This window comes from Neolamprologus brichardi, chromosome 1 (assembly GCF_056152115.1).
Source record: "Neolamprologus brichardi isolate AB-2024 chromosome 1, ASM5615211v1, whole genome shotgun sequence".
NCBI classification, from domain to species: domain Eukaryota; kingdom Metazoa; phylum Chordata; class Actinopteri; order Cichliformes; family Cichlidae; genus Neolamprologus; species Neolamprologus brichardi.
Window position 1 is genome coordinate 26122315 of NC_142104.1, and position 23480 is coordinate 26145794.

The window sequence follows — 23480 nt, forward strand, 5'->3', positions numbered from 1 at the left end:
TGACAGAGAATAAATTGGCGGCTATTTCTGTAGCTTATTAATCATGAGTCCATTAAAACCTGCTTTAATGGAGTCTGATGGAAATGCATTCAACTACTGAAAAATGAGATTGGCACTTTTCCTGGTAATAGATTAGGGTGAAATATCCTTTGTTCAACTGTTGGTAATAATAAAAGGCTAGAAGTGGGCATATTTAACATTTCATTTAATTATATGTCTGTTTGTTTTTTAAACGGGCAGCTTAATCAGAAATTTAAATACTGCAGCGTTCTTACACCAACACAGGGTTTCCCACCTTCCTGTCCACTTTAGTACACAGTGTTCCATCCGTCAGGTTATGAAGAGGGTGATACTGGTGCCAGAGAGTGAGAGTTACTGGTGAGCCATCAGACCACTCTACAGCTGGCAATAACGCCTGTTTCCAAAGTCCAATCCACACCTCTGTACTCCCCCCAGAATCTGTCAAATATGAGGACACACACATACGCACCGCAGAATTTAGCATTTAGGGTAGATAACAAACATAGCACGAAATATCTGGATTGCATAACACTCCTTACAGTTAGCCAGGAGGTTGACCAGCATTTCCACCTCAGACAAGGAGTGGATGCTGGTGAGATTTGCCCCGTAAGAATGACATTCCTGAGAAGACTCCGCCCAGCTTCCCACTTCTGCTTCTGGCAGCACTCGGTAGCAAAAACCATTGTGAGGCCACCAGCCATCCGCACACTCGGTATCAATATACTGCCAGTTCTCTGCAAAGGGAGAGGAGACATAAGCCAGACAAGAATAGTCAAAGCTGCAGACATTATTTTTGGTCTAGCTGCCAACAGAGCAACACAAAGGAAGGCCAAAGGTTCGGCCCCCAGGTGCAGTGCAGCTGCCGAGTCACGTTCTAAGGGCATATTCACACTGGACGCAGCTGCCTTGTACTGAGCTCGAGCACGACCGTTTCCTGTCCACATTCCTCCCCTGGCTTGCACTCTCACTGCCCTATACTTTTTTTTTTTAATTTCTTACTTAAAAAAGCAGTATTTAGAGATGCAGCTATGGCTGTGGAAACATCTGAGATCCATGTTGGTGCAGGGATAGAGTCATGTGCCAGAGTCCAGCTGAACTGCAGCTGGCCTTACCCTCACAAGCATGCATTGATCATGTAACTCAAACAAACTGGATGTTGGGGGTTCAGATATGTGAGGGCACAGCACAGCTTGTTTTGTGTAAGATACCTCCAAGGATGCAGAGAGGTCTCCAATATGTTTGTGTCCTGTGCGTTAACGTGTTCTCACCTAGTGGCTCAGCTCCACGGGTGCCGTTAGGTGTCTTCTTGCAGATGTAAGGCAGAGCAGATTCACAGGATAGACTCTGCCAGTGACCCTCGAATCCTGAGTACACACCACACTGTTTATTGTCCTGTAGCGGGCTGGCTGGGAGATCTGACGGGCACAAATGGTAAAAAGGCTTTGTTGGCTTTATTTCCTCATCAGTTACACAAGTTAAAGTTTTGCAGTTAGACATATTTAAACATTAAAGTGTTAACACGGAAGGATGTTTAAGTCCTGACAGAGCTGTCGATGTACATCAGATGAAAAGGCTATTTTAGATGAAACTTCTATAACATAGGTTTTATAAAATAAGTCTTTTATGCTTTATTTTCATGATAAAATGACTTCTTTTTTGCCTTTGTTGGAGAGGCATTTCTAATATTCTCATTAGTGAAAATGTGGGGTACTTTTTAAATTTCCCTCTCACTTGGTCCTGGATAAACCAGTAGTCAGTACCTGTGGTGAAATTCACCAGTGACAGAGGGGCTCCGTCAGACCACTGCCATCCATGCCCATCCTTAATGTGGTTCAGCCCGGTCCACACCATCGCCCCAACGCTCGCCATTCGATCTACCACAAGATGCAAACACAGAAAAGTGTTGTAGTAGTTCTTAAAATACACTTCGGACATAACTGAATATACACTCACGGGACACTTTTTAGGTACACCGGTTTAGCTGCTTGTTAATGCAAATATCTAATCAGCCAATCACATGGCAGCGACTCAATGCATGTAGACATGTGCACATGCTCACGAGAATGATTAGAATGGGGAAGAAAGGTAGTTTAACGTGAATGTATGGATGAAAATGCCTTTGTGATTCCACAGGTCAACAGAGAATGATAAGACTGCTTTGAGCTCATAGAAAGGCAAGAGTAATGCAGGTAACTGCAACAAAGGTATGCAGAAGAGCATCTCTGAATGCACAACACTACAGCAGCAGAAGACCACACTGGGTGGCACTCATCTTAGATAAAAACAGTTCTAGTGTCTTTTTTAACATGTGCGGTACCTCTGATATACTTGTGCTCTGCCAGGCTGGTGATGCTGAGCAAATTTCCACCCTGGGCCTGGCAGGTAGACAGCGCCTGACTCCAGGTTTGGATAGTGTACAGGTTGAACTGGTAACATGCACGCAACTCCTGGTTTGACTCCCAGAAGTGCTCACAACCAGAAACTATGAAAAAACAGACAAATGAAAACTGATAAGCACAAAGGTAAAGTGACGAAGATAACATGAGCACGCAGCAACAACGGCCTGTGATGACTTGTCTTCCTTTCTTGCACTGGTGCGTCTGTGTGTCTGGTTTACCTTGCACTGGACAGAAGCCCCATCTTTCGCTTTTATCGTAGCGAGGGGTGGTTGAGCACCACAGAAGATGGTCCTCACGCCCCTCAGTAGTACACTCAGAGTACCATTGGTTGTTGTATTTAAAAGGAAAGGCACAAGGCATTCCATGTGCATTCCCCAACAGAGTGTGGATATCTGTAAACAAAACATGCCAAGTTTCACTTGAGGTCAGAAATATCTTGTGCAGGCAAGGCACACAGGAAGTTTTGGGTTGTTTACCTTCATATGGATATGAGCAGGGACCCTCTCTGGGAGTGTTGTACCTCTTCCACTGATGGTAAATGTTTTTCTTTACCGCCACTAAACCTCGAATCACAGTCACCCTCCACTGGGACGCTCCATACAGCGTGTTTCCGTTGCAGCGCCACCACAGCACGGGGAGGGACACATCGCACTCGAACATCCCGAGGGGCTGCGTCGAGTCGGAAATGTTGAGGCCCAGGCACGCGCTGGTGCCCAGATTAAAGAGACGATGCTGGGAGACCCACTTCCACAGCATGCGGCGCGTCGGACGCTCGCAGTCCTCCAGCACTAGTTTCGAGCGATTCGCTGAGATGCACTGCTTCAGCGGCTCACTCTCCAGGATAAACAGACCTTTCTCTGGTAGGAAGTGGTTGAGAGACGAAGAGAAGCGGATAAAACGGGGCAATGTGGGGCAATTCGTGTGAACGTGTGCCGTAAACAACAGGGAATGCATTCAGCTTCAGAGATAAAACCGGTTCAAAAAGTAAAGTACAAAGACATGATTTTCCGCATTTCCATATCTGACGGAGCAATATTCAAGCTCGAGGAAGGCCTTGTGTTTAGAAACAAATCATGGTCTTTTGTAACTGGATACTCAAACAAAGAGAGAGGATGATTCCAAGCAGCGGAGATGAAAAGAGTGCATCTTCCTGCATCTTGCTAGTTTGTACAGACAAAGAAAATCAGCAATATGTTACCGGATCTAAAACAAATAACTAAAATTGTTCGCTGAGAATTTACATGGCTCAATTGGTTTGAAAAAAAAAAGATGCTGGTGTGCACATCCATCACCAAAAGGGTATTTTCAGTGTCCAGATATTCTTCATCTGCGTTTTTAATGCGCACACTGTATTTGATTGCATTCTGGACGAGAACATGGGCTGATCTGAACAAAAGTGAACAAACTGTGGTTGCTGCTCATAACTTTCCTTACAGTTCAGTAAGTTGCAGATATTTTTGACTAACTCGTCGTTTAAACATGCCCAGATCTTCACATTTAAGAAGCTGGAACATGCCAGATGATGCAAAGCTCTCAAAAACGCGGGGATGTAAGATGGCGAAAGATGGAGAAAATCAGCACAGTCTCACACATGCAAAGGTGAATGTTTGACATTTTCCCAGAATAACCCAACTGCTTATCACTGGCCTATTGTGCTCATAATAAACAGACTGCATGCTCACATGCACACACACACAAACACGGGGGGATTGAGAAAAAAACAGCAAGAAATGTGAGCCTGGTGCAGCTGTGGGGTTCAAACTGTGGTCCACAGACCTCTATTCAGACCTGAGGAGAGTTTAGGTGAGTCTTTAGATCACCCCCTCCATGCACAATTCCCTGATGTTAAACAACATCTTCATGAAATATGAAAAAAGGGAACTACTACATGCGTTGTGCGTCCCATCATGTAGGCAATTAAACTTCTACTAAGGGACCAGCTGGTAACTTACTGTAAAACTCCACGAGCTGTTTTTTCTCCAGGACTTCATCGTCCTCGTCTTCAGTGACACACACACAGTTTTTCGCCAACAACACAGTCACGCAAATAATCGCCAGAACAGGCGCGGAGTCCACGCAGCGGTACAACTGGATGAACATTTCGACAGCGGGATGCAGCGTTGGAGAGCCAATGTCCGCACATTCCGAAGATCAGAGGCGCAGGGGGTGTTTTGGGGGTTTCTTTTTTTCCCTTCTTCTTTCTTTCTTTCCTCCCCTCGTAGAAAAACTTCCTCCGTCGAGTCTGGTTTTTCAGCGGGGAAGCAGCGACGTCACGTCTGACGGAGGAGCCGCTGCTGTCCGGCCTGAAAGCTGCATTCCTGCCGCTCAGGACTGTTTTCGCTGGGGCAGAGCCACAAGTCTGTATTTAGACTTGACCGAAGAAAAAAACAGACAGAGGGCAGACAGACAGTTTGTCTGTAAGCTGTGTAAAGTACATGACTGTGAACAGACTGCTCTCAGGTAAACTACACACAGCAAACTGTAGCCTACAGCTGTGTCATGTCTGGGACAGGCACCCAGATATCAACAAGTACTCTGGAGTTAGGCTATGCTAAGCACATCTATCTTTAATATTGCCTCTGTTCTGTATAATGTATTTAGAGTTAACAGAAGACATTGTATGCTTGTCACAATGTGTAATGCCTCCAACACATATAACACGTAAAAAAAAACAACAAAATTAAGTGTACAGGTTTTGGTGTGACCTGTAAAGGTACACAACTTTGGAATAGCTAAAAACACCTATAACAACAGTTGCTGCTAAAATATGTCTTATATTGCACCTTGTATGGCAAGGATCTCTCAAAAGTTTTAACAACTCTCTATGTGAAGTTTATGGTATTATTTTTTGTGCCACTCTGTATTGGATTAGTATTATTTTTATGATAGGATTCCTCTGGCTATTTTAGGATATTGAGACATTTACATTGGGATTCACGTGTATCTGCAAGTTAAGCTTTTGGAGAGCTCCATTTCACAGGTGACTGTCTTGTATATTATCATGTTGGAAGTTGTATTTTAATTTATTTATAAGCAAATTATTTATTTCATTGAGCTCACATGCACACATTGGCCTTGTTTGCTTGATTATTCCTGTTTTGCCTTCAAATTCTACCTTGTCTTTTGAATCACCATCACTTCTGTCTCCTTCCTGGTCTCCCTGTCCTATGGGACAGCCAGAGCCTCTGTACTTCTCGATCAACATCACTTTGGTTATTTGCGCTGAATCCTCCTCTGTTCCAGCCCCGTTCCCCATCCCCTCATCCCTATGAAACCTGCTCCTTTATACTAAGTTAAAGGTTGTGTGTGAAAGGAATTTCCCATCTGTGGGGATAAATAAAGCACCCTAGCTTATTGCAATTTCAGTCAGATTTGCAAACAAGTGATCAAACTGACACACATTGAATAAAGGGCCTTAGTATCCAGGGCAAGTTGCCTTGTTAGAAAATGGAAACCCTGAGCACTGAGTGATCCCACTGTAAGCAAAACAAACTTTAAATTTTGTTTCTCGCAGGTAAATCAAATCAGTGTGCTCACTCTTTGTGAGAACTGTGTTGTAACCTGCAGTTAAAACCAGAATTGCAGAGGAGTCATTTCACAAATGCCAAATCCAACTTTAATTATGTGCCACATACCATAAAAAACTCAGAACAACAGTTATTAAAATTAAAGGCTCAGCCTTGTTTTACAGTAAAACAATAGACACATTATGACATTACACCTGTATATTTATACATTTTCATTCAGTAGTAGATCACTTGTAGTGTAGACTTCTCCTTTCCAAGTTCCAAGTTGCAGTACATGTAGGGCCATGCAACAGAAATGTCCAGTGTTTGACAGTACAGTGCACTTCTACAGCAGCAAATTCATCTCGCAGTGTTCGTCTGTTCACAGTGTCGTCTACTGTGCTAGGACATCTCTGAATTAACTCAGGGATTTGTACAAAAACTATTCTCTGTCTCATACACACACAAAGTCACACACTTAAGTGCACTCAGACGCATCCAGTTCGTCATCAGTAGTGATTCATTGTGATAGTCTTTTCTTTCTGTGCATTTTTATAAGTTACATTTCTGTATGTAGATGTTGAGCTCCTGAACAGAGGGTTGGTTCCCTGAAATTAAACAAAGAAAGAACACAGTGACATTTAGATTTTTACAGATGCCACAGAAAGATGAAAACCAACAACACACTAGTCCTGTAAACCTTCCAAACTGCCTGAAGCTCATTTGGCCCAAATCAGAAATCTCAGTGAGCTTGTTTAATGTTAAAGTTAATGATAGCACAGTTTAAAAAAAGACTGAACAAGTATGGAAGGGTTGCAGGAGAAGCCTCTTTTTCTCTTTAAAAACAACACGGCAGCACAGTTTAGGTTTGCAAAGTTGCATGTGAACAAACCACACGATTTCTGGAACAATGTCCTGTGGACAGATGAGACCAAAGTGCAGATGTTTGGCTGTAATGCACGGCACCACATTTGGAAAAAACAACAACACAGAATATCAGCACAAACACCTCATACCAACTGTCAAACAATGTGGTGGAGGGGTGATGATTTGGCCTCGGTTTGCAGTCACAGGACCGGGGCACCTTGCAGTCATTGAGTCCACCATGAACTCTTCTGTAAACCACAGTGTTCTAGAGTCAAATGTGATGCCATCTCTCTGACAGCTAAAGTTTCAGAGAGATGGCCCAAGTGATCCCAAGTAGATCAGTAAATCTACAACAGAATGGCTGAAACCAAAGTCCAGACCTCGACCTGCCTGAAATGCCGTTACAGTAACTTTTCAATTCTATTCTATTCAGTTCAATTCAATTTTATTTATATAGTGCGAAATCACAACACCAGTCACCTCAAGGTGCTTTATATTGTAAAGTAGACCCTACAATACAACAGAGAAAACCCCAACAATCACACAATTGTCTATGAGCAAGGCGACAATAGAAAGGATAAACTCCCTTTTAACAGGAAGAAACCTCCAGCAGAACCAGGCTCAGGGAGGGGCGGCCATCTGCCGCGACCGGTTGGGGTGAAGGGAGGAAGATAAGACAAAAGAGATGCTGTGGAAGAGAGCCGGAGATTAATAATAACTAATGATTAAACCCAGAGACGTGTATAAACACATAGAGAGTGGAAAAGGTGACTGTGCATTAATGAATACCTACAAGCCCCAATGACCTGAAGCACAGTTGTAAAAAACAGTGGGCAAAAATTCCACCGCAACAATCTTAGAGACTGATAAAGTCACACAGAATTTCTTTCTCTATTTATTGCTGCCAAAGGTGTTTCTACAAGCTACCGAGTCACGGGATGTACGTCAGTGAATATTAGTGGGAACAGTTTAGTTATAAGAGACAACTCACCATCAGACTTTGTCCACCCTTTTGAATATCTAATGAATGTCTAATACATTATTTTGCTTTTTAATTATTCATCTGAGCCCAACAAAAAGAATAGAAGCGAAGTCATCCACGGTCTTACCGACTGCCAGTTTGCCTTTGCCCTCTCAGCCTCAAACTTGGCCACCTCCTTTTGGTCATGGACTGACACCAACACCTTCCACACACCCAGCAGGATCAGGCCGATACAGACGACAGAAAGGGAGACCCCGAGAAGAATCATGGGGATGTTGGGTGGCTCTGGACATCCTGAGACAGGACATGAGAGCGAGATGAGACTTGCACCGGGAGTATCTTTCACGTTAGTCATCTACGTTGGTGTCAAGCTTACCGTACATCTGCAGATCATAGGCAGTGGTGTCCGTCTCACTTTCCACCACTTTAAATGACGCCCAGCACTCATTCTTCATCATAAACGTGCAGGACATAGAAGGACTCTTGTCATAATCTGTGAGGAAATGTGAACATACATATCCATAAGGAAAGGCTATCATCTTCCCTTTGACATTGTGCTGAGAATGTCAGATGATATACTCTGCTCTGTTGTGCTGTCAGTGTGACTTCATTATCTAAGACTAGAATCTGGTGTGTGTGGACCGAACCATTGTGTTTCACATCTGAAGCTTGAAAATCTTCTGCGATAATCAGATATGCCTCTCAGCTTGCACAAGTACAGCGGCTTTAAAATCAACTCCTCTACAAAGGAAGACCAGGTTCTTTGGCTATTCACAGGCACCATAATAGCTTTGCCTGTACAACAAGGTAAATAATATGTTCCCCATTGTTCCACACTGCCCAAAAGGACATGGATGGCGTTGTATTAGAGAGGGGGGGGGGGGGCGGGTGCAGACTTCACAGAGACACCCGAGTCAATGGAGGTCAGCATTCCTCCAAAGCAGCGACCCTGGCTGAAACTTAGCAGGCCTCTGTGTTGATACCACCACCAAAAATAAGAACCCTTGCAGGACAGGGAGGCAAAAACTTGATGTTATTTGATTTTAATATATTTTGCTTGGTTTTAAGTAGTTGCTACATTTTAGCACATTTTAAAAAAGCTATTTTAAATATTTTGCTCCTGGCCATTCTTCAAAATATGTCATATATGTTTTGAAGGTTTTCTTTCATTAATTACTATTTACCCACTAAGAGGCGTTAACCTGCATAGACTTAAAACCTGCATGAGATCCAGTATCTCTTGGTGGCAGTTAAAAACCAGCTAGGTTTATTTGATTGATTTAAATCAATACCAGTAACTAAGGATTGTTAACATGCAGAGACTTGAAACATTCGTTGACAGTTGCAAGCAGGTCCTGTTTTGCAAATTCTTCCTTGTGAACATCATACAAGAGAGTCTGACATACAGATTTAGGTGTCAAATTGCCGTTCACCCCACAGCGAGTTTGTGAACATGAATTGCAAAAAGTAACCAAACAGAAGTGAAAAAGCAATTTCTCTCAACAGTCAAAAGGCTCTCCTTCTAGCTGTGGATTCACAGTTTTCATACTGTCGCTTGCAGTGTATTGTACTATCAAGCCAGAGAGACCTGTGGATTTAAAGGTGTCACAGGACTCGAACAAAAGCACTCAGAGAGCGCAACTCCCTCTGAAGGGCAAGGGCTACACTAAAACATTTTATGCCATCATTGTGACCTTGTAGAGCGTCATATTGAAGGAAAAAAAAGTGTTGTACAGCCCTATGCATGTCCTTCAACTAATATATTACTTGATGTGGTTTCTTGAAACAAAATTTTTCAAGGTCAACTTTGACCTTGGGTGCTGACAGTGAAGGTCAAAGTCAAATGCTTAGCCAACCTAGGTACTCATATCCCCCAAGGTCTAGTATATTGTTGTGAAGTTTGAAGATGATCCATAAAAAATTTTGGGGTAGATAGTTTTTACTGATTTTCACATTTCGAGTGACCTTGACCCGATTTTCAACAAAATGAAATCAGTTCAAGCTGTTACTGGCATCTAAAATCACAAAAAAATATTGAAAATGATGTCTTGAAAACTGTGGTCACTAGGCTGCTTACATCCTCCTTCTCTTTGGGGGAAAGAATCATTGTTTTGTGTTACTGAACCAGGAATACCTGGAAGGCCTAAATACCAGCTAGCCCTTTCTGATGTAACACCCTGAAAAGGCAGGACTGTTTTTTTTTAGCCACACCACCCGCTCAACTTGCCAGATTAGTCTCACTGTGACTTTGTCCTTTTGTCTGAAATGCAACTCAAACTGTTTGGTCATCATTTTTGACTCAGTGGAGGAGTGATCTAAAAATAACAGTAGTCTTGAAAACCTTTGCGGGGCTTTCCAACAAGATAACATTGAATAAGGAAGGGCTGAACTTAAAGCAGATATGGTTTTATGACTTTTATAGGCAGAGTTAGAGCGACTTTACGAGAGACAAATGGGAAGGTTTGTATGTGGTGATTTAGTGATTTACCCCATTAGGTAAGTAAGTTTAGTTTAGGTTACGGTTAGAGTTCAGTGAGTTAGAGTAAGAAGCTGAATGAAAGTAAAGTAACAACAGGTAAATTAGGGAATCCTTTACCTCCTGTTGTATTGATGGAAATTGTAGTAGCGCTGCACCTTTGATCACATGACTCAGCATCATCCTTATCTTGAAGATGGCACTCTACACAGGTCCTAGTGTTGAAATGAGCAGGAAAATGAAAGGTTAAGATGATGCAGCAAGCATTTCTTGAGGCTTCAATCACTGACACGGGGCAAAAGGAGAAATCACAGTCGTGGTCACTTATCAGCTTTTTTCCCAAGGCTTCTCTCACTCTCTATCACGGGTTCCCCCCCTCCACAGTAAGAGTAGTATCAAATGGTCCTGGCCCTGACAGCTGCTTTACAATGAAGAAAGGAAATCTCTCAATGCTGTGTTGGGGACATTAGTATCTTTTGAAGTTACATGGAAGGTGTAGACACATGTGAACAACAGGACCAGAACCTGATATGCCTGAACTCCAAAGAGCAGACAGATCACGCGGCGCACGGAGACGATATCTTGTATCTCTGAGGTAAAGAAATACCAATCACCGAGGTGACGCTGACAAAATACTCGACATTACACCCTTGTTCGACCGAAAGAAGCGATGGAATGACTGCGCTCTCACCTTGCAGATGTACAGGAGCTTCCACAGGTTGGACACTTCTCACACTTGTCCCCAGATGCTTCGGGTACAGTGCAGACACAGTGGCCACACACACATTTCCCCCTGCCGCTGCAAAGTGAGCCATCCTCAGATGTGCAAGCCTCCATGCTGGTGCTGCAGTTACAGTACTGCCCTTTCCATCCGTGTTCACAAACACACTCTCCGCAGTCGCACACTCCATGGCCTACAAACAAGAAATCTTCGTTTATAATAAAAGGCTTTCCACAAAAACACATGAACAAGTCAGAAGCTTTCACATGAAGTTACTCACCTCCGCAGAGCTCCCCACGGAAGCGAACACAGGAGTAATTGTCACACTCGCAGTAGGGACCGTAGATGCGCCCAAAACTGGATGCATGACACACACACTGTCCACAGTAGCACTGCCCCTGACCACTGCATATTTCAGACTCATTGTTTGCGAGGCAGTTGCTCAACAAAGTGCTCTCCTCATTGCATTCGCACTGCGCTCCCAGGAAGCCCGGCTGACATATGCACACGCCGCACTGGAAAACCCCTTGGCCCTCAGTGCACTGGCTGCTGTCTGACTTTGGAGGCTGCCGGCAATCACAGGAACAAAGGGACTGCACTTCTATCTCCAAACTGTCCTGAAGGCCTACAGGTCTGAGGGAAAAGTGCCGAACACCTGACAGGCATCCCAGAAGCTCCACAGACACATTGAACACTACCTGAGGAGCAAAAACAAGGAGGGCATCAAATTAAGATCAAACTAAGAACAGACTGCAAATATTCTGCATGTGAAAAGTCAGCGCTATTGATCCCCACAGGAACGCCATTGATAATTTGGGGCTTTTTCATCTGTTTTAGACAGCACAGCTAAGAGAGAGAGGAAAAACTTCAGATTTGAACCAGCTAAACAAGATCATTAAGCCCTGATGTTGGTGAAAGTAAGTAAACTAGTTCCTCCGTTCTTCTTCTTCTTTCAGCTGCTTCCTTTAGGGGTCGCCACAGCAGATCACCCATCTCCATTTCACGTATCTGTAGCATCGCCCTCTGTTACACCAATCCTCTGCATGTCCTCCTTCACTACATCCATGAATCTTCTGTCATCTTCCTATGTTCCTCCATCTTTAACTTTGTCCAATATATCCACCATCCCTCCTCTGCACATGCCCCCAGAGGAAGCCACCCGAGGGATTGATGAAGTCTTATCTAATCTAAGTTCTTATCCTGTCCTAGCGTGTTTTATGCATTTGTGTTTTGCCAGACAAACTGGTTGGGGTTTTTTTCTCTCAGAAATATTGTCTGATCTATCAGTTACAAGTGCTAAAGCCTCAAATTCACCAGGTCTCCCTCTAATCAACATTAGTCTCTGACAAAAAACAACTTAAAATTTTCCAGATTTACACAACACATTCCTATCTGACCCAATCCAAACAATTCTTCAGGTACAACTAAGGCATGAATGTTGACGAGGCAGAGTGCACCTTGTGTTATTTTTTTCACCTGTCAGTCTGTGTATTGATTTTTTTTTTACATACTTTTACAAGTTTATAAAGCACTGCAGGTCTTGCGAAGTTCTCTGCATACCCTAAAATTAAGCTTTTACCGCTGTAGTGAAAGACCTAACACAGTTAGAAAGACCTAACACTCTTGAGCTGTTAGGACTGTCTGTGTGTTAGAATAGTCTTTTGTCCCTTCCATTATTTAGTTTCACAGGCGTAACAACAACAGAACGAACACAGCATCCCATTCTCTCTCTGGCACACGATGCAAGTGCAAAAAAATAGCATACAATAATAATCGATACTATTAATAGTATATTTCCAGCGTTTTGATCAGCACCATGGACAACATCTGGGGTCAGATGTCATGGGAATGAACGCTAACACTATTTTCTTCAGCTAAGCTCCCACAAACTCAAAACAGATTTAGCCTTGTTTCAGTTTATGAGGAAAAATGTACACTGCATAAAAGCTAGGCTTTGATTCACAAGACAGAACCATGGGCATAGTGGAACTCCTATAGTATGTCCACTTCATCATAACACCATGATTATGAGCTTCCAGTACACTTTAGAGGAGGCCCTCCTACCATCAGGACCCAGGGATGATGCCCTCCTGATGCCTTGTGAGAATTAATGCCTTTGTTTAGTTTCCTTTAAGTTTTCAACTTTTGTTCACATTTAATCTTAAATATCTACATTTTTTATGTTATGTTTGGTGTTTCACTAGAATTGTTAATAACTGTTCTTGTCTGATGAGATAGTTTAATGAAAGGTGCTTCAAAAAATAAAATAAAAAATGAAGCAATTTGTAACAACAGCAACTCACCGTCTCTCCTGGTTTGATGTTGGAGCAGCGTTTTAGATCAGGGAGGATAGTTCCATTAGGGCAAATGGTTGTGAAAGACATGTGCAGCTCCTTTGTGGCTCCAAGGACCTCTAGTTCAATCTCTGAGCGAAGTTCCTGGAAAACAGATTATGTGTATTGTGAGCCATATGAGAACACAATGGGCAGCACACCTTGGTACTGATCAGGTTGCTCCTTCAAAAAAACCAAAATAAAGCAAAACTAAGTTAACTAAAATCAAATCAGATTTTCCTTTTGTTCAGTCAAGATGAAGTGGGATTTCCAGGGCTGTCAGATGAATTATACTTTTCACCCTGCATTGACCTGACCTGTCTAATTCTTTTTTGGGGGGGTGAGTCAGCATCCCAGGTGTGCTGCACTGTATAAAGCACCTGAAGAAAGTGTGACAGCTAACCTCATCTTGAGAAAATAGTGTGCTTGACTGACTAATGAACTCTGTAACGGCCCGTCTGACTGCTAACAGAGGGCATATTGTGTGCTTCCTGGCTTTGGTGTTGGTAAGGAAGAAGAAAACCGGAGCACTTATGGGATACACCCAGCTGAGGATGGATCAAGTAGATAAAACGCATCTAAAGAGACTTCGCTGTTACTCATCAGAATTACAGGTGAGTGCAAGTACTCATCACCTGTGCAGTATCACTAAATAGTCCCCTGTTTGCACTGCGTTCCAGTTAAGCACCACATCTACAATCACTGTGATGACAGGGACTCCTCTGCTAGTGCGGCAGAGACTAAATGTGGGTTTAAATGACGCAACCGATGAAGTAATTAGAGGACTGCACAACTACCAGTCATCGCCGCCAAGGGGGATTTACAAAACGACGCACGGTGGATGAGATGGGCAGAACGAAAACGACCAAGAGTGAGAAAAAAGAGGCAGTGTGCGGGAGAGGGAGGGGAAGTTTAGAGCAAATCAGATTTGGAGGGGGCGAGGAGATGAAACGGTTGGGACAAGCAGAAACATGCTGGCCAACATGCTGATGCAGAGTGTAGGGTGGTGGAGGGGAAAATGTGATAGAAGAAAGAATAAAAGAAGGAAAAGAAATAATAACAAAGGGGTGGAGAAAATGAAAATAGTAACGTACCAGTTTGCTATAGATACTTTTTTGTGCTTGCACCATTAAATATTACTTGATTTAAAAAAAAAAAATTGTCTTATGACTTTTACACACACACACACACACACACACACACACACACACACACACACACACACACACACACACACACACAAAGCCACACATCCACTCTGCCAGCACATCCTGATTATCAGGCCCTTTTATTTACTTTGTATGCTGTTACAATCAGTTCCAGGATGTTCCGCGAGTCTTTCGCCACGACTCCAACGGTGGCACCAGGTATGAGATCTGCATAGTTCTAAGAGACACAGAAAACAAAACAAAAAAGCCAGATAAACAGTAATGTCACTGTTACAAATACGGGAAGCTCATCATCACACATCTTCCCTAAAAGATCAGTACGAAAAGGAGTGTGGAAGAGAAACGGGGCCAGTTGTAACAAGTTGAATGCAACTCAGAAGATAAATATGCTAACCTCACAAACACTTGTGTTATTCAGGTCTCTAGTTTGATCTCTTCTAACAGGGAAAAAAACTAGGGAGCTGTTACCATGTAGTTGTCTTTCTGGTTTTCTGTCACTGCAAATATCAGCAAGATGTTGTTGTCCACCAGCTTATCAATCAGCTGACCAAGAGTTGGATATTCCTGAAAAAAAAAGGGTTACATTTATAAGAGGTTTCAGGTGATTATTTACCATGAGTTACCACAGTGTTAAAGGAGAAAGCCAAATAATAATAAAAAAATAATAATCCTAGATGAATCAAATGATAAAATCAGGTTTTACATGCACTGTGGACTTTGAGTATTCATTGTTGGCATCCAGGTGACACTGCCCGTCATTGGGAATCACAATACCGGCCAGCCTGCTGTCCATCCCGACGTGTGAGTTGCCATCGCTGACAAACACCAGCAAACGCATGGAGTCGTTCCTCCAGCCGATCTTGTCCTAGCAGGAGACACACAGCTGCTCTGAAAAAAACAGTTGGCGAGGTGGCGTCACAAACGAACGGCCGGCATCTTTGGAACCTTGAAATGGGAAATGTTACCCCACAAACGGCTGCTTGCATGATGGCATCAAAACCACACTCCGTGTCATCAATGTTTGCAGATATATGCTGCACGGCGATTATCTCGTTGAACTTGCTGGTGTTGCTCGTCAGAGACAAGACGTGCTTGTAGCCAAACGTCGGTAAGCAGGTCTCGTCTACACGGCTGTAATGTAACAAGACATTAAAAGCGAGCGTTAGAAGAGTCAGAGTGTCAGATTTACAAGATCAGAGCACTTTAAAAAAGACAAAAAGAAACAAACTTCTAGTCATGTTTAGATTTTTATTTTATTGTAAACCTGCACGGGTTGGCCAGTTCTTCTTCTGTGATCTTGATGAAGGGCAACAAGGGTTTCTCCACAAAAGAGCCAAAGCCCATTCGAAATTTACTCGTGAGCTTCGCCATTTCTTTTGACAAAGTAGAGCCCAAGTCTTTGATCATTTTCAGATCGTCGACCATGGATGCTGACAGGTCCATCAGGTAGTACATGTCCACAGGATAGTCCTCTGTGTGTTGAACCTTCACCTGGAAGGTCACCTCACTGCCTGTGCAAGAAACAAAATCAGGCCACGTTTTATCTCTCTGAACTCAAAAAACTGCTTCAGAAGACAAATCGTCACTTCAGAGGATGTCGGACTGCATACCAGGTCGGAGCTCGAGGGACATTTTTTGAGGGAATATCTGTGTGCTATTAGTGCTGCCCATCTTCTTGCCAAGTGGCTGATCCTGGAGGATCTGGTGTTTGGAAACAGGGAACTGCAGCTGGTCCCTGCCACATCCCTTTTCCAGTAAGACATCCAGTGTGTCACATCTTTGTGTGACTGAAAACCAGTCTGTGAAATTCTGACAAACAAAGGGGAACATGTGACAAGTAGCAACCTCAGTTTGCAGGCTGTTTTACAGCAGGCCATAAAGATTATTACTTTGTCATCAGCGTCATCATGTAAATCAAACACAAGAAGATATTTTGCAAAAAAATCACTTCACTTTAAATGTGACTGTCTTTTCGTATAGCTGCTCACCTCCTGTGTGCACCAGGCGCACTGGGGGCTGAGTTGCAGACAGTCGTCACAAGTCACAGTACTGCCGGCTGAACACAAACCTGCTGCACAGCACATAAACAGGTAAGGGTTGTCAGCACAGACCAGAGTCCAACACTAGAAAAAGTCTGCATTTATGGTGTCATTTTTTATTTACTTATTGATATGATTATTTTAATCTGTGTGTTTATTCTAATCCTTAGTAGTAGTAAATGTGTAGTCCAGTGTAGTAAATGTAACATAATTCTTGGTTTCAAATAACTTCTCACAATAAAACATCCCAACCACTCTTCAGTGCCTAGACAGCATTGTTGACTTGCTCTTGAGTGGCTACTACATTGCAAATGAGCTTTTAAAAAGAAAGCCAGGACTTCAGCTTACCCTCCACGGCGTTGATCCAGTACCGGAGAATCAGGCTCAGCAGTAGAAGCCCCATGAGTCCGTGAGGTTACTGGTTGATAAGAAACACAGGGTGAATGTTTCAGGTTATTTCATAGCGCGTTAACAGGAGTGAAGGCTATCCAACGACATGGCTCCTCTCTTCAGCCAAACGTAGGCTAGAATAAGAGAGGAGTTCGCTTTCCACCACCTGGATAGAGGAGGAGGAGGAGGTGAAGGGCTGCCTCTACCTGCCCTGCCTTTTTAAGTCAACTTCCGTCCAGGTGAGAACGCGAGGCGGGCGCGAGGAGAAAACAAACCGCAAGCAAGCAACCGCGACCGCTAGCTGATGTCTCCCCTTCTTATTTAGCTGTTCGTTAATGAATCAGGTTTGTTCCCACCATCTGTGTCTGTGTATTAGTACGGAATAAGACAGGAAATAGGAATTCTTAGTTAAAAGTAACCTGAAGCCAAAAATAAATGGCATTGCAAATAAATTAATAGGTAAATAAAAATATTAAAAAGGCCTATTTTCCCCCTAAAATAATTAGCTTATTATTTCAAGCTAAATGCGTACTTCCCCTTTAATATCAGGAGTTAAAATCTTACAGTACATCACAAATTCAGGCGTCACAAATGTGTAATTGAATGTCTTTAATACTTTAAAAAAATATATATTTTTGATATTGACTCCTCAATTTAACTTTGTGACCTTTGGTAGATACCCTGGCTTAGCGTTGGTCTAAACTCTGCAGCGGTATATAAAGTAGGTAAAATTAGCCCCACCTTGCATCAGCTACAGTGTTTCTGTAGAATGAATGGCCTTTAAAAAATAGTCGTGTTTGTGTTATGTAAGTGTGAGTGACTTTCTTGTTAAGGCTAGATTGCTTGTAAATTTGAAACTGAAGTAAAAGTACAACATTCTGTTGTAATGAAGCATTAAATGTGGCTTAATACTTCATATTAAGCTATGCCATTTTGTTATGAGCTAATGATAGCAAACTAGTGTTGCTTTTGAATGTACTCTCTTTCTCTCTGTTGGGCCATCCCCTTGAAGTCTCTGTTCTTTTAAAAATGTTGTTGTTCTCTGTGAGGCCCTGGCGGCGCACCTTGTCACTCTGGATTTGAAATATGAGATTGTTTATACCCTCATTACACTGCTGCTACAGTGTAATAGGCTAGAATTAAGCTACAGTCAAATGGGATTGCTGAAATTGTGTGTGGAGAGGAATAATAAAGTGCAGACAGGGCACGCCATGAGCAAATAAATCCTTCAAAACTCTATTCTGTGGGCTCTATAACAGAAGTTATGTTAATATTTAACACAGCGACTCAGAGAACATGAGTCAGTGTCACTGTCTCACAAGAATTTTCCAGCTTGACGATTAACTCACGATGAAAACCAGGCCTATCGCAAGATATGAAATATGATCAGTGTGTGTGTGTGTGTAATAGAAGGGGAGGAGGGGTGTGGCTGAGTAGGTGTTGAACTATTGACAGCTGCAGTGCAGATATCCCCGCATGTCCTAAGTTAGAGGAATCTCACAATTCAGCACCACACCCCTTCTGAATCTGTGAGACGCATCTGCCACCCCGAGTTAAACCCCACCTCCACTCCTCTTACAGCAAACCCTCTCACCCCTTAATGCCTCTTCTCCTTTTGTCTTTCATTGGCTCTCTTCTCCCAAGTTCTTTATGTTGTGATCCATATTTTCCAGTAGCCTCTGCCATTTAATTCATGCCTCCTTCAGCTTAATTCTTCCCTTGTCTCACACTTCACTCCTCTCCTCTCCTCTGAATTCCTCAACATGATGCAGTCCAACACCACTTTTGTAGCCTGTCATGTCCTGCTGTTTGTCCTGTGTGAAAGGTGTACTGCAGCATCACTGCCTCTGCACCTCACCTCACTGTCTCATGTCTCAAAATGACTTTAAAACCTGTAGCCTTTCACTAGCATTTCAGAGATATTCAGGCTTTTTAAACCCAGTGGGACTCTTTAAACCACAAAGTAGCATTCTCAATGAGTATCAGGCCAATCAATATTTACAAATTCAGAGATCTCGTTCCCCTATCTCTCTTCTCTCAGCATTATACGCAAGTGTAATACTGCAGTGAGCCGACTCACCTTCAAGGCTGTCCTCTGATAACATGCTGTCCCGTCTCAGTCTTTCTTCCTTGACATCAAGTGAAAAATGGAGAGAAGTGGAGAAGCATCAGCCCAGCACATTCAGTCCTATTGTATCCCAGCAATTGGCAGAGTAACAGTAAACCTATTGTAACGGCGCCCTTTATGAAGCATGGCGCTAGGATGACCCTGCTGCCCATGCTCCTTGGCTCATGTGTGCGTGCGCGCGCGTGTGAGTGTGTGTGTCTGGAAGTTTGTAAGTATGTGTGCATGTATGCATTCTGGGGTTGTGTGTGGGTGTTTGTACAAGCTCTAGCTTGCCTGTGTGTGTGTGTGTGTGTGTGTGTGTGTGTGTGTGTGTGTGTGTGTGTGTGTGTGAGTGTGTGTGTGTAGGGGGAGGCCGCAACGACAATGAGTGACGGTAACAACTGCTGGCTGTGAGACCTCCAGATCCAGCTTCTTTATTAAGAGTCGATCTGACTGATGTGCTAGTGTTGCACTCTAGAGGCTAAACCCTTTATGAACTGGATCACAACACTTCTGACTCAAAGACCTTGTGATTAGTCAAGATTCTGTGTGTGCACTTGTGTGTGTGTGTGTGTGTGTTTTGCTACAATTACTTCCTGCAGTGAGGAGGAGGAGGACGCTAAGAGAAGGAGTGTCAGAGCGTAATACAGCCTCCTTCTTGCAGTGGTATGATAGGAATGCAGGTGTACATGGATATGTTAGTGAGAAAAATAATAACTGTAAGTCTTCTAGGTTTCCCTAAGTTATTACTGTTAAGACAACAACAAAGGATTCTTTTCTTTGAGCCTCATTTCTGATCTAAAGAGTCTACAAACAAATGCACTTGAGCTGAATGCTAATCATCACCATATTACCAAATTTCACAGCATGCCATGTAACGTGAGGCTAAAAAGAGACTAAAAAGTCAACCTCATCAGGGGGTTCAGCAAATATAAATATAAAAGTATAAATATAAAAACGTCTGAGCATAGGATAAGCTGCGGTTTGCGTCGAGATTAAGAAGGGATCAGGTCACAGGAGTGGTTGTTTCTAATTATGATCCATTCCAGAAGTCTGAATCGCTGTTGGTCTTGAAGTCTGCTTACTGACAAAACAATACCCATTGTCTGCCAAACAAAACTGATGTGAGGTGGTCAAGCCGAGGAGCTGTGCCGACATGTACATCAACAGTGTTTCTTTCTCTTGACAGTAGTCTGATTCACTGTGGAAAAAACTGAAACATAAAGTGGAGATTAGTCTTTTGATATTTAACTGGATGGTACATCAGTGTGAATGTCCTTAGGTTGAATACCCATTCAATCCACAACTTACAGAAGGAAAGCTGGAGTTCCAGATTTTCCCCCTTAATAAATGAAATCACTATTTAAAAACTGTATTTAGATTTTACTCTGGTTATTGTTGTCTAATATTATTATTTTTGTTTGATGATATACAAAATATATGTAGGGTGACATATATGCAACAGAACAAGAAATAAGGAAGGAGCACATAGTGTTTCACAGCATTGTACATGCTATTTTTTTGCTGGACCATTGTTTGATTTGAATGAAAAAGAAGAGAATACATACATATATATAAACTACCAGTCAAAAGTTTGGACACACCTTCTCATTTAATGGTTTTTCTTTGCTTTCATGACTATTTACATTGTAGATTCTCACTCAAGGCATCCAAACTATGAATCAGCACATATGAAATTATGTAGTAAACAAAGTGTGAAATAACTCAAAACATGTTTTATATGTTAGACTTTCAAAATAGAAACCCTTTGCTTTGATTACTGCTTTGCACACTCTTGGCATTCTCTCGATGAGCTCCATGAGTTAGTCACCTGAAATGGTTTTCCAACAGTCTTGACGGAGTTCCCAGAGATGCTGAGCACTTGTTGGCTGTTTTGCATTTCATTCTGCAGTCCATCTCATCCAAAACCATCTTGACTGGGTTTAAGTCAGGTGACTGTGGACTGTGAACCATGCACGTAGAGACCATCCGTTCACCTTTTCTGCGTCACACAAAGACACGGCAGATAGAACGAAAGATCTTTAGACCAAAGTACAGTTTTCCACTGGTTTAATGTCCATTCCTTGTGTTTCTTTGCCCAAACAAATCTCTTCTGCTTGCTGCTTTCCCTTAGTGGTGGTTTCTTAGCAGCTATTTGACCATAAATGCCTGATTCGCACAGTCTCCTCTGAACAGTTGATCTAGAGATGTCTGCTGCTGGAACTCTGTGTGGCATTTATCTGGGCTCTAATCTGAGGTGCTGTTAACTTGCGATTTTGGAGGTTGGGGACTCAGATGATTTTACCTTTGGCAGCAGAGGGGACTTTTGTTCTTACTTTCCTGGGGCGGTCCTCATGTGAACCAGTTTCGTCATAGCGCTCGATGGTTTTTGCAACTGCATTTGGGGACACATTTAAAGTTGTAGCAATTTTCCAGACTAATTGACTTTCAGTTCTACAAAGTATTGATGGACTGTTGTTTTTCTTTACTTTGCTGATTCGTTCTTGCCATAATATGAATTCTAACAGTTGTCAAATAGGGCTGTCAGCTGTGTACCAACCTGACTTCTGCACAACACAACTGATGGTCCCAACCCCACTATGAAGGCCAAAGGTTTGCATCACTGTCAACAAAACAAAGGGAATATAAAATATGAAAGTTTTTTGTTTGCTATATAATTCCATATATCTTGCTTCATATACAGTATGTGATGTCTTCAGTAAGTATCTACAATGTAGAAAGTAGTAAAAACATACATATGTATATGTATACATATATGTATATATGCAAACCTGTCAGAAGGTGCTTCTGGCTATACTTTTAATGGCTAAGTATTGTGACTCAGCATGGGGAAATGTAAAAACATGACTTGCATAACAGGAACTAGGAATGAGAAATGATAACAAATGTTCCCTTCATTGCTTTGTTTATAATAGCATTTGACGTTTGTGATACTTCTGAAAAATGGTGTTGACTACATTTGGAAAACCGCAATTCATCATAAGTCCAAATTTTCTACTTTAGGTTTGGTTTTAGCTGTGAAACAATAAAGGCATTATTTATTTAAGACAATGATTACTTCTCTGACTATTATTAGTTCTTTATAATATTAATATTTTAACTATTTATAAACAAAATAAAGTTTGGCTCAGATGTGGAAGTATATTTTAAATATAAACTATTTTAAAAATTGAGCTCAGTTGATGTTTAGGCAAAGCAGCAGAACTCAAAAAGCTGATTGACAGATTTTTAACAATCCATCATAAAAAAATCTTTACCCGGTGATGTAAAAGCAGAACATGAGCTTGCAGCACTAACATTTATTCATAACATTAGATATCATAAAATGACATATATACGACATTTATGCCAGAAATTGCCTTCACCAGTGAAAGTGAAAGTATTCAGACTGAACAACAACAACATATTAATATAGTTTCTCTATTAAAATAACTTATGATGAAGCATCATTTTACTGTTGTAGTTGGTCATGGTCGAGCCAGTTTTTCTTAATGCTTTTATCAGTAACTGAAACTAATGATGAAGTCAACATGATAATCCAGAGCCTGCACCTCGTATAAACTTAACAATTATGTATATATATTAGAATTTTATTGTTAATAACTAAAAGATAATAATAATAATTTTTGTTCTACCCTCAAATAGTCGCCGTTAGCTAGCTTCTGCGTCCTGGAATGGATTTCTTTTTGTTTTTGATGCGACTTTAAAACTGATCTTTTTGCACTGTTGATCTTATCTGGGCTGTACCAGTGAAACTCGTTTTTCTCAGTGTAAAGATATTTAACTACACATTTCATCCCATTTGAGAAAAAGTAGTGCAGTTTTAACAGTTAAGTAAATGTATTAAATGAAGGAATTTGTCACCACAAATAAATAAATGTATACAATTATATAGAATTAATTATATATAAAGTTCTGGTGGCTCACTAGCCAGACTAATTGACAGAAAATGCCGCCTGTGTTTTTATTGTTACTATTTATCTATTACTTAATTACTTTTTTTTGAATGGCAATGGGGAAGGTCTTTATCAGCAAGAGAAAATATAAAACTTAAAAAGATATAACAAATATATGATCTGCTACACAGTCTTTACCAGGCTTATTCAGCCTGATTGCATCTCACTTTTCGGATACATGCGTATTTCACTAAATGCATGAAAACAAGTACTGTAGGAGTCCTCTCTGTGTCTATGCCCCAAATCTGACCTTGGTCTTTCCCAAGGGATCAGTGCCATGTGTCCTCTCAGCTGTGGAGAACGAGAGAGAGGGATTTGTCTTGTATGTGACGTTCAAAGGTCTGATTCCCTTACAATAAGTATTTGATTGACATGAGAGTGTGCATGAACTACATGTATGTATGTATATTCCTGGTGTGGGGGTCGGAGCGATGTGGGGATGATGGCTAATCTTGCACCCTGAGTGCTTTTGATCCCTTCAACTGGTAAGAGA

The 23480-nt window shown here is 41.9% G+C and overlaps 2 protein-coding genes across 5 annotated transcripts in view; both read right to left on the minus strand.

Moving 5' to 3' along the window:
- The window catches only part of pla2r1 (phospholipase A2 receptor 1), a 31976-nt gene extending 27113 nt beyond the window's left edge, over positions 1–4863 (minus strand). The window contains exons 1-8 of one of the 3 annotated variants that reach the window (XM_087839846.1): positions 4373–4863; positions 2897–3277; positions 2639–2812; positions 2339–2503; positions 1782–1895; positions 1290–1436; positions 561–755; positions 296–459 (exon numbers count right to left, since the gene is read on the minus strand). In XM_087839846.1, the coding sequence (XP_087695972.1) occupies positions 296–459; positions 561–755; positions 1290–1436; positions 1782–1895; positions 2339–2503; positions 2639–2812; positions 2897–3277; positions 4373–4520 (1488 nt within the window). In that variant the 5' untranslated portion in view covers positions 4521–4863. Of the gene's footprint in view, positions 1–295; positions 460–560; positions 756–1289; positions 1437–1781; positions 1896–2338; positions 2813–2896; positions 3278–4372 lie in introns of all 3 variants that reach the window. The other 2 variants (XM_087839849.1, XM_087839839.1) reach the window with 2 other exon arrangements.
- Positions 4864–6013: 1150 nt separating this feature from the next.
- Positions 6014–19176, minus strand: itgb6 (integrin, beta 6). 2 transcript variants are annotated; one of them, XM_006780388.3, is made up of 16 exons: positions 18984–19176; positions 16862–16931; positions 16463–16545; positions 16085–16283; positions 15739–15985; positions 15440–15605; positions 15178–15339; positions 14943–15038; positions 14602–14691; positions 13276–13410; positions 11253–11670; positions 10943–11165; positions 10372–10466; positions 8152–8268; positions 7903–8069; positions 6014–6534 (listed from the first exon to the last, which is right to left on the minus strand). In XM_006780388.3, exons 2-16 carry the CDS (start codon positions 16914–16916, stop codon positions 6436–6438), a joined length of 2352 nt encoding a protein of 783 aa, XP_006780451.1. In that variant the 5' UTR covers positions 16917–16931; positions 18984–19176; the 3' UTR covers positions 6014–6435. The 2 variants fall into 2 exon arrangements, with proteins under 2 accessions (XP_006780451.1, XP_006780450.1); XM_006780387.3 differs by lacking the exon at positions 18984–19176 and having other exon boundaries at positions 16862–17060.
- Between the last annotated feature and the right edge of the window lie 4304 nt (positions 19177–23480).

Coding starts and splice junctions, on each gene's coding strand:
- itgb6 (XM_006780388.3), bottom strand. CDS start 16,916: ATGGGGCTTCTACTGCTGAGCCTGATTCTCCGGTACTGGATCAACGCC. Junction 15,606..15,738: donor GAACTGGCCAACCCGTGCAG/GTTTACAATAAA, acceptor GTTACATTACAG/CCGTGTAGACGAGACCTGCT. Junction 11,671..13,275: donor ACATCAAACCAGGAGAGACG/GTGAGTTGCTGT, acceptor TTTGCTCCTCAG/GTAGTGTTCAATGTGTCTGT.